The sequence below is a fragment of the Nestor notabilis genome, unplaced genomic scaffold (genome assembly GCF_000696875.1).
Source record: "Nestor notabilis isolate BGI_N333 unplaced genomic scaffold, ASM69687v1 scaffold1602, whole genome shotgun sequence".
In the NCBI taxonomy this organism is placed as follows: Eukaryota; Metazoa; Chordata; class Aves; order Psittaciformes; family Psittacidae; genus Nestor; species Nestor notabilis.
Window position 1 is genome coordinate 23,190 of NW_009917830.1, and position 11,028 is coordinate 34,217.

General features: G+C 47.9%; 1 protein-coding gene across 1 annotated transcript in view; it reads left to right on the forward strand.

The window, feature by feature from the left end:
- Window positions 1–407: 407 nt before the first annotated feature.
- Window positions 408–11,028, forward strand: part of LOC104401745 (lipase maturation factor 1-like) — a gene marked incomplete at both ends in the record, with an annotated part of 141,352 nt that continues 130,731 nt past the window's right edge. The window contains one exon of the mRNA XM_010009427.1: window positions 408–556. Coding sequence (XP_010007729.1) covers window positions 408–556 — 149 coding nt within the window. The remainder of the gene's footprint in view (window positions 557–11,028) is intronic.

Consider the following 11,028-nt stretch of genomic DNA (forward strand, 5'->3'; position numbering starts at 1 on the left):
TTGGAGCAACGTGCTCTAGTGGAAGGTGTCCCTGCCCGTGGCAGGGGTTGGAACTGGATGAGATTTAAGGTCCCTTCCAACATGAACCAGTCTGATTCTGTGGTTCATGCTGCATAAAATAACCATGTAAAGAACAAAGTGTTGGTGTGCACTCGGAGAAGAACAACACAACCCAGCCACCAAACATAGGTGCACACTGTAGCTTAAAGCATCAATTCCCAGGGGGTGTGATGTGTTTATTGGGGCAGAGTTGGTACCTGCGTTCCTCCAAATGGAGCTGAAAAAGCATTAAGTACAGTTTGGGTGGGTTTGATTCTTCTTGGGGGTTCACAATTTGAAAAGGAATCATTTATAGGACTTGCATAATAACCATTTTCTTTTTCATTTCTCACGTGTCGGCACCACAGGATGGGAATCGCAGATCCTGGAAACAGGCTTCTTGGGGATATTCCTCTGCCCTCTCTGGACCCTGTCCCGCCTGCCCCAGCACACTCCTCCTTCCAGCATCGTCATCTGGGGCTTTCGGTGGCTGATCTTCAGGATCATGCTTGGAGCCGTAAGTGGGACTTCCCATATTTGCCTTTCTGAGGTGACAGCAAAAGAACTGTCCCATCCCAGCAGGAAACCTGGTCCAACACAACGGAGTCCTCTGCTTTAGGGATTTTTCTGGTTACAAGGAAGAAGGATGTAGCAGGAAATGCTTCACGCTCTGGTTCACCCAATCTTTCAACTTACTGTTAGTGTTTATTTTGAGGTGAGCAAACACAGGAGTAAGAATATCAGTGTCGATATGTTGGTGCTGCTCGTGTGATTGGCTCCTGAAAAGGAATAAAAGTTGGAGACTTGGGCATTGGGGCTTTTTGATGAGATTCTTGGGAATCCAGTGGGTAATTCCAGGAACGAGGAGCTTTATCCAAAGTTACTTTTGCTCTATGTGTGCTTTGCTGCAATGTCATTCTCTGCTGTGTTTTCAGAGAACAATTGCTGCATTTCTGTCCTGGTGCTGGTGGAAATTCCCAAGCAGCTTGTAAAAGAATCCATCAAGAACTGACACATCTTTGTTAAAATAAAGGTGTGGCAGGGGTGTTATCCTGTCATCTCAGCCCTCATTTAGGACATTTCAGAATATCCCAGAACTTTAAGCTAAGGATCATGACTCTAGAGAGAGATTGACAATCCCTAACACCCAGTGTTGGGAAACACAAGTTATTTGGTCACCAAGTCTGCATCCTGTTTTAAAAGAGGACTCTGACTGAACTTTGCCTTATTCTGGCTCATTTGTGATATGTATTTTGAATTATGGGGTAGGTTGGATATGAAGGGAAACCGTGCTCGCCAAACACGTTTGTTACTGTTATCTGTGCTGCTGCTTGGCTTATCTGGAGAGCAATAACTCTGTGTTGTCTCAGGGAGAGCCTCTGCAGAAGAGCTGCTGCCCTGCATGTCCTTTGTCTGGGTCACTGATATATAAGTAAGAGGCATGGGAGAGGCAAACATGGAAAGGTCATTAAGTGGGGATCTATACAAGCAAGTGGAAATCAGTGATTGATGGTATCTTTAATGTTTTGGGGCCCAAACACATGGGTGGTTCCTTCTTGGCTGGGGTAATGATGCCTGCAGGCACTGGGAAGCGAGTTTAATGTGTGGAACTGAAGTGTCCTCCTGGAGCAGAGCTTCACCTGCTCACAGGCCATCTTTGAGTTCTTCCTTACTGAGGCAGGAACTGAAGCATGTGCACAAATGTGGGCTGGAGGCTGTTTTCCCAGGGGTGGGATTGGCCGTGGATTTGTCTTCTGCTGAAAGAAAGTGAAGGAGCACTGGAGCAGTGATATGTCTTTGGACTTTCTACCACGTAAACCATAGAAGTCCACAGAGGTGGTGGAAGACGCCTGAGCAGCACATGAAGGTCAGGGATGCACTGTGCCTGCTCCCCTGCTTTGCTGCCATTTCTTTTGTGTCTCCCTGTTCATCTCTCTCCTGTTAGGAGGTAACTGATGCTCCTGACATTCCGCAGCATCCCCAGCATGGTCCTGCTCCCTTCTCTCTTAGTCTTAACCAAGTTTGCTGCTGAAGCATGTGAGCACCGTCAGTCCTGGGGTAAAGGTTGGACTTGCTGATCTCAAAGGTCTTTTCCAACCTAGGTGATGCTATGATTCTGTGATCAACCAGCTCTGGAGTGGTGTTAGGGAGCCTTGTGTTTCCTGGCTAATCCTCCCCATGGAAATCATGTCCAGGTCTTGCTTTACTGTGCTTGGCCTCCCTGGGCTGGCCTAAGGGAGATGATGCAGTTTATGAAGTAGAAGAACCCCGGCTGTGTTCTTGCAGGAGATGAGGAGCAGGTTCTGCTTCTGGAGTTTGATTGGCAGCGAGTGCTGGGCTGATCTCAAATATTGCTGCCTTTTTAAAAGGCATAATTACGTGATTCAATCTATATGTTTGATGTGCCTAATAATCCATTAGTGCAGGATGTAAAGACAGATGCTTCTTAGGAACATGCAGAGGCAACAGAATAGCGGTCCCTTTGTGTGAGGAGCAGCTTGTTAGGAAATAAGTGATGCAAACAGACATTCACGGGGCGGATTTGCCTCAGAAGTCCTCGGTGACTTGATGTCTTTGTCATGTTCCTTGTGACTCTTTGTCACTCTGATTTCTTGAGGCTTGGAAGGTGCGATGTGTTGGTTTGTGTTTCCACAAGCGGGTAAGCAGAGGTGCTCAGCTGTCAGGCATTAACCAAGGACGTTACCCAAACCATGGTGACTTGCCAAGAGGAGCAGCCCATGCTGTCAATGAGGTGCTTTGCTTGGCATCACTGCTGGGTGGTGTTTTGGATTATTAGGATGGATTATTAGGTGTTTTGACATCTGCAACTACCTGGGGAGGCATCAAAGGTATGATGCTGTGCTCTTAAAGCCTCAGCCCTCTCTCAAATCTATGTGTGTGTGTACATATATATATATATATATATATATGTATATGTGTGTATATATTTCAGCAGACAGAGTTTGCTTCCCAACTGCTTCATTCCCTCTAGAGCTGTTGTGGGGCTCGGTGCATTTGATGGGGTTGAGCTGATGAATTGTTAACACCGTGTTGCTGAAACTTCATAGTAGCTCTTTGGATCCTGAAAGTCGTTAGTGATTGCACACATAAACCATAAAATGCAGCTTCTGTTCCTTCATTAGTTCAGTGTCTAAGAGACACTGTGTGTGTGCTTGCTCAGAAACGTGAGAATTTGGTTTTCATCAACACCTGTGGGTGTAACTATAGTAACTCTGATAAAACTTAGTAACTGGAAAAGCACGTGTAAAGGGATGGGAGTGTGGGAATGTGATTTAACTGGATTTGGGGAAGAGCCTTAGGCAACGTTCATCCCTGAGCCCCCTGCAGCCAGCCTCATGGGTGAGGGGTTGCAGTGCTGGGTGCTGGGGGGGGTCTCCTGATTTCTCTGTCCTGGGGTTTTCCTGCATTGCAGGAGCTCCAACACCCCCATCCCACTTGATGAAGAGGAGCTTGGGCTGCATCTTGGTGTGCATCAAGCTGAATCTTGACTTGAAAAGGGGATGCTTTTGACTGTAGACATCCATGATTTCCTCACCAATTATTCCCAAGGGTTGCCTCTTCTTGTTGCTCACAGCTCCTCCAGCCTCAAACCAGAGGGTTTTTCTGACAAGAGGCAGTTAAATGTGGGGCTATTCCCTCCTATCAGCACATTTTGCTGTCAATAAAGCAGATATAAACATGGTGTGTAATGAGTTCAGGTCTAACTTTTGGCATGGTACTGCCTCTTCCACCTGGAGCTGGTGAAGTACAGTGGTAGTGATGGGACAGGGCAAGGACTTACCAAAGAGCAGAGCAAGCAGTGAGTCCCCTGTAGGAACTGCCCCACTGCTTGGGACAGAAAATAAGGACTTGGGGACTGGGATGGGGAAACAGGTCCCAAACTGAGCCAGGGTGAAACTGGGATGAGCAGAGGCAGAGCAGGAGTGAGGATGTGGGAGCCCTGTCCAGCAGAGGATGCTGTGCCAGCCGCAGCGAGGGGCTGGGGGTGGGGCCCCTTCTGGCTTGGGCAGATTTGTTGAGCCTGGTGCTGCCAAAATCCTGCCCAGCCCCGTGCCAGGATCTGTCCTTGGGTCATTACATCTTTGGCTTAACTGAGGAAAGCATTAAATTGTGGGCAGCTTTGAGTGGAGGAGACAGGAGTGGCTTTTATGGGGGTGCGTGATGGCATTTGCACATGGGCTGTCTCTCCCGCTCCATGTTATTTCAGGTTTGGAGATACTTGAGATGTTCCTGAAGGTTTTAGCAGTGTGTATGAGCCGTGCACAGCCTGGATTGCTGCCACAGATGAAGTTAACGGGGAAAGTCATGTGGGGGAACCCTGCCTGGAAGCATGAGCTGCTGCTGGTTTACTGCAGCTCTGCGCGGCTGCTGCTGCAGCTGGCACTCGGAGGGCTGATGCTAAGGGCTGCATGGAAATGTCTTTATCTGGTTACAGCTGGTGTTCCTCCTCTAAAACATGAGGCACATGAGATGCCTTTAGGTCAGGTTGGACTCGAGGCCAATGAGAAGTAAAAGCTCAGACTGAGTTTTCTTGCACCAGAGCAAACACGAGTGTTTGTTGCTTGCATGTGGCTGTGATGCTGTTGGTGTTAGTGGTTCCTCTGGAAGGGCCCAGCAGTGATGGTGTCATTTAATCTATGTGGCTTTTCATCATCTCCATTTGAAGTCTTCTCCTGTCCCTCTTCTCTCACTACCTTTCTCTTTGGGAGATGAACACGGAGTCTGGCAGTTCTCTGTGTTACAGCTGAGGGCTGGTGGTTGCTGTGCTGATAACACAGACCTGAGCCCAATACAGGCTCTGAGTAAGGGAGGTGTCAGTGGGAATATCGGTCATCAAGAGGGCTAAACACCTCAAGATTCTCACTCTCTTGTTCTCGCAATGCTGCTGCATCCCTGTCTCATGGGAGCAGAGCTGTGGTCCAGGAGCAGCCATCCCCAGCTAGTACGACTGCTGACCAGTATGCAGCAGTAGTGGAATGCTGCTGGGATGTGCCCGCTTTGGTCCAGGTCTCTTGGGTGCTGTCGCTCAGGGAATAGAACCAGTGTCACTGAAGTGAGGCTTTTTCAGACCTGGCCAGCAAGGGAGGGAAAATGCCTTTAGTGTGTCCTAAAGGAAATGGAGAACTGACAGGCACTTTCCTGTTATTCCCTATGGTTTTGGTCATGGATCCCCTTTGACGGACAGGACCCATCAGTGCCCCTCTGCTGCAAGTACTGTGCACCTTGGAAATCACCTGCAGAGCTCCTCTGCACCAACCTCTCCTGCACCTCTTTACCCTGGGTTGTTTTCCCATTGCCATAACGAGGTGGAGATGCTGGTGCTCTGCGAGCAGTGATGCTTTATAGACGTGTATATATGGGTGAGCCCATATGTGTGCAGCGTGGCTTGTTTGGACTCTTCATGGAGAGGTGGTTGTTTCTCAGGGGTTTCCAATAAGCATTTTGCTTTGCATCAGGAGGGGTTTGCAGTGCCCTGTTAGCAGCAGCACTACTGAGATGTGTACATGAGCCAAAGGACCAGGTTGGTGATGTTTGCCAGCTTGATGATGTGATGTTCTGTACAAATAATAATCACTAGTAGAGATGCAACGTGGAGGGATGGGGGGGGAATCGAGCTCTGGGGGTGTAACAGCATGTTGGGAAACTGGAAATAAATAGGGAATGAAGGTGGAGCTGTGTCTTGCAAAGGATCACAGACATATGGAATAAGTTACGAGGGAAGGTGGCTGGAGCAGAGTATAAGTGAGTCTGAGACATCTTGATTAGTTTTTGGAGGAAGGGATTGAAGAGTGTAGTGAAAAAGCAGGGAAACAGGATTTAAAGCACATTACCACTTTAATTTAAAAGTGCCCAAAGCAAGGAAATTCAGATTTAAAGCTGCCAATCTATCACTGGCTGCTGCAGGTGTTGGAGTCGGGAGGACTCCACGGGGTCTCTGTGCAGATGGGTCCGTGCCCTCCAGGCTCTGATCTCTGGCTGGGGAGCTTAAGCCCAAGCCTCAATTTGCTGCAAGAATTAGATCCTGTAATATGTGTGTTATGGTACAATAATAATGTTTCTAATATATATGTGGTTTATATAATAATACTGTAACAGTCTGCTGGGTGCAGTGTCCTGCTGCGATGCCCTTAAGACTGTTGTGGGGCTGCTCCCTCCTCCCCAGGCTGATGGCAGGACAGGGGACAGGGATGGGGTCACGCAGGGGAAGGAGTTTTCTTCTCCCACCGTCTCTCCATGTACTGGAGAGCCCTTCCCAGGAGTCTCTCCCCATGCTCCTCCTCACGCAGGGTGCATCATGCAGAAGGTCCTGAGGTGCACCAGGGGAATTTAGGGAAGCCCAAGTGCATCTTTGCACACTGTGTGCCTTGGTGGTCCCCTCCCCGGATTACTTCCTGTAAACAACATTTCTCTGTATTTGTTTTTTCCCACTTCCTGGATTTCCCTTTCTGAATGTAACTACATCTGAACCCCCCCAAGCCCAAGCCCTGCCTCCCTGAGCTCTCCTGGTGCATCCTTGGAAGAAGCTGCTGTGGAACAGAGGAGTCCCAGAGCACTTTTGGCAGGCAGAGACTTAGAAAATAATTTAGATCCTCTGGCATTTTAACACAAAAGATGTTTCCCCTTCTACAGGAGGAAAAAAAGCTCATTTAAAGAGGCAGTCTGTAAATGAGAAAGAAATAGTGCAAAAAGATTTATAATAATTAGCAATAAATGCTTCCACTAACTTCTCATCATTGTTTCTTAGTAAATGTTGTCCATTTCCCACGCGGTGTTTTCACAGAGAATTTCAATTCTTTCCAGGTTATTTGTGTATCATTAGATGTTTAATCTTTTTAAATCATTAGTTTCCTTTCCCATTAGAAAAAAGAATGTTCCTTTTAACCAACTGCAGCGACTCATTTTCGAATTTCATGTTCAACTTCGTGTCTCTAGTTTTGTTTTTGCTTGGATTCTGTTAAAAGTGTCAGAACGTGGGTGGCATTTGAAAGGTTACTGGAAAAAGGGTGGGGATGTGATTAGCTAATAAGGGAGATGAACTTGCTGGCAAAAACCATGAAGACTTTGAAGCAAACAGAATCTGGATGCCTGTAGTAAAATTGCATTAGATGTAATGAAATCAAAGTTGGAATTTGGGCGATCTCTGTCAGTATAAAGGAGGAGAATCAAACGGATGTAGTTGTCATTTCGGTGACAAGCGTGCCCTCATCCTGGGCATTATGGCTCTGAAATGGAGAATAATTATTCTAATTTGTTTTATTACATTAGCGTGGGTAGGAGGGAAGAAAAGGAGCTTTCTTTTATGGCTTTCTCATTATTCATAGGCGAGCGCGGCGGGGCCAGGCTCCCGGCTCCCGCGCCGGGGCTTCATGGGAATTTTTGGAAACTGATGTCTGCAATGTTCTGACCTTTGCCGTCCCAGCTGCAGCCCTCCTCCTCTCTGCAGGGATCCCACACTTGACTCCTTAGCAACCTCCTTTGTGCCTCTGATCTCTCTCCATTTGTCTAGTAATAGCCCTTGGCAGGAAGACTTGTTGTTCCTTCGGTGGCTGTAAAAGGCCGGGAGCTGCTAATGCCAAGTACTTTTCATAAATCCCTTTCACCCACTCCTTGCAGCGCTGTCTTCAAAGTCAGTCAGATGCTGGTGCAGTCCTGGTGGCTTCTCAAAGGGCTTTCTGGTGGCTGGGGCGAAAAACCAGTGACAGAGAGAACAAAAATCAGCACCAGGGACTTCTCTTGCAGAAAAGTGTTTTCCAGTCTGTGAGTCGAGGTATTTGGCAGTTGGGTTTTGTGGGGATGCTGGTTTGGCTTCTGAGCTGGACCAGCCTGTGTCCATAGCAGCAGAATCCAGATGTTCACCTCCTCCATGCGTGTATGTTTTGTTCACCTGATGATGGGTTCTTCCAGATCATCTGGAGCCTGGTCCTATAATCTGCCAAGCTTGGACCAGAACTCGTGTTCTCCAGATGATGTGGGTGCGCCATCATCTTGGCGCAGGCTTGGACCTTGAACACTGCCAGGGATGGGGCAGCCACAGCTTCTCTGGGCACCCTGTGCCAGCGCCTCAGCACCCTCACAGGGAAGAGCTTCTTTCTGATCCAGATCATCCTTCCTGCTCCGCAGAGCTTGAACCACACGGCAGAGCCTGCAGGTGGGAGATGTGGAGGGTTGGACATGTCTCATCCAAACCCAGCCTCTGCCACCAGCAGGGTTCATGGCAAGCCCTGCACCGGGGTGCTCTGCAGGTAAAGATTTGGGCTGATAAATTAAGCAAATGTTTAAAAGTATGGAAACAATTTTGATAGCCATGAATGAACGTTGAGGTGTTAAAGTCTGGGCAATGAAATATTGTGACTGTTTTGAGGTGTATAAGGAGAAAGAAGTCATAAAACAACCTCATGGTGTTCAGAGGCAGTTCTACACACCCAGCAGCAGGATTGTGCCACTGCTGTGTATGGCTGCTGTAGTGTCATACCCATCAACCCTGGCGAATGCAGCATTTGGGGATGGTATTTATTAGTGAGGCTGGAATTAAATCCAGAAAAAAGTCAAGATTTATCCTTTCAAATGCAGAAGAAAGCTGGAGCAGTGTTTAGTATTAGGAGTTTAGTGTTGTGGTCTAAAGACATCGTGTTGGGTCCCTTGGATCCAAGTGCTCCAGGTGCCAGGTCTGGCACAACCTAGGAGCAGCTCAGCCGGCTGTCCCCTGTCCTATAGTCCTTATATGATTGGAATTTTAACTTCATAAAGCTCCTTCTCTCTCCATGAAGTTGGGGTGTAAATTACAGCCAGTTTGTCTTCAGAATATGCTGGAGTAGATTTGGCTTCCAAAGGATGTTGAAACCACATTTTCTGCAGGTGGCTGAGTGCAAGGCACCAGGTGGGATCTTCGCTGGGGGTGTTTCATATTATATCATGAAAAAACACTAAATCCACAATTTAGGATTGCCCTTCATTGAGATTTTTGCTCTTTCTCACCCATGTTTTGTAGCACGAAGACACAGGAAGGTCTTTAAAGTGACTCTAAATCTATCAGGCTGATGCCCTGTTCCCCACCCTTCTCTCCAGAGCTGGTATCAAAAAGGGTTTGCAGACATAGCTTGAGTCACCAGCCTTTTTCCCAGCTTCCCGTGCTATTGGCCTGTCTGTACCACTTTTTTTCCCCCCTCTTCAGCATTAATTTTGGGCTGAAAAAGGCTCAAAGAGAGCTTTGTTCCTCCTTGACACTCACTCCAGGGAAAAAAGGAAGGAAAAAAAAAAGGAAAAAGGAAAAAAAAAAAAAAACCATGGAAAATCTGACATCTGCATTGTAGAGAAAAATCAATTGATAGGGAGGAATATAATTATCCCCCACTCCTGAAGGAATTTTGAAGATATTTTTTGTAACAGTGACTCATATCGGCTTCGAGCTTGAATGACATTTTAATTATTTAGGCTTTTTTTCCCCCCCCCTTTCACTTTGAATCACCAGAGTACAGCAGCCTGGAAGGGATGCAGTTGGGCAGAGCAATCTGCCTGGGATGAAAAGGAAGGATTTGGGAGTTCAGCCGCTTCTCCCTCCCTCGGAGCTGCGTGGCTCAGGGGGTGCGGAGTGAGATGCGGCACCGCAGCGGGTGGTGGATCAGCCCCGGTGAATCATGTTTGCTGGCATCAAGTACATAAGGAAACAGTTTGGAGATGTTTTGCTCCTTATGGGAAGTGTAAAATCCTTATGGAGTTGTGTGATGGGTGCATCTTGAACTGATAGTGGTGCCTGGATGTGATCTGTTGGCGAAGGGGGTCAGGGATGGAAGTCGGGGTGGATGGGGGAGAGGGAGCAAGGGCAGTGCTGTAGATCCTGTTTGGATGTAGGCAGATTTAATTAGCTAATTAGAAAGGCAATTGGAAGGAGAGTGAACTCAGGAAGGAGGGAAGGGGAGGTCTGAAGTAAAGCTGGGGAGCAAAGACTGTGGCCAGAGCAGAGTGGGATGAGGTCTGGGGGAGCTGGAGCTTGGACCCGTGTGGACCTTCCCTGGAAGATGCTCCCCCTTGTCTCTGTTGAGGTGGCTGAGCTGCATCCAGGTGGGATGACAGCTTGAGTTGTGCAGAGGGCAGGCACAGGGAGGACCCGCAGAGGGGGAGGTTTGAGATGGGTTTCTGTGGTTCTCGTTGTCCTTGGTGGCTGTGAATTGGACATGGTGGAAGGGTTCCTCCCCATCTCTCCTGGGGTGGACCTGCGTGATTCCCATGCTCCAAGCCTTCTGCTGGTCCAGAAGGTCTGGAACAGGTCCTGGAGGCCTGGGTTTGGGGGTTCCCCTTTACCGAGCTTCCATTAGTGGTAGCAGTGATTTTCACCCCTCAGTGTTTAGCTTAATCCTAATGGCAGGGGTCAGGGATGATGTGATAAGGAGGAGCAGTGCCCAGAAGTGCTCCTCTCACTGAAACAGTGCAGTAGAAAAGTGAGGACCCGTTCTCCTCACATGTCCATCCTCTCTGTGGTTTGAGAAGATGATCCCCACCATGCCACAGTGTAAATTCAGCTTTCAGTATCCTAAAACCAAACGGGGAGGTGTCTTTGGAGGACACAGACAGTGTTTGCATGGCTCGCATCCTTCTGGTTCTGCCTTCCAGTCTTGTGTTGCCTTCCCTGTGCCACCATGTGCAGTGGAGGTTTGGGATTTCTGCCACGTTTTAATCAAACTCATGAATTGTAGAACACAAAAGCTGTTCGTAAACTTTCTCTCTGTGACTTAATTTTCCCTGAAATCCCTTTTGTTGGATGCTCTTTCAATGATGGGGAAAGAGAGGGTGCACATGAGGTTACTCAATCAAGCAAGACTGGAATTGATTCAGTGGGAGTGAAGGGGTGATTTTGATTTCCACCCCCAAAGGCCCCTGGCCGCCAGTTGGCAAACCTTGCAAATGTATTCAACAATCTCCTGCATTTGAAAGAGAATTTATTACTCATAAATAGCTATTTTTCAGCATGAT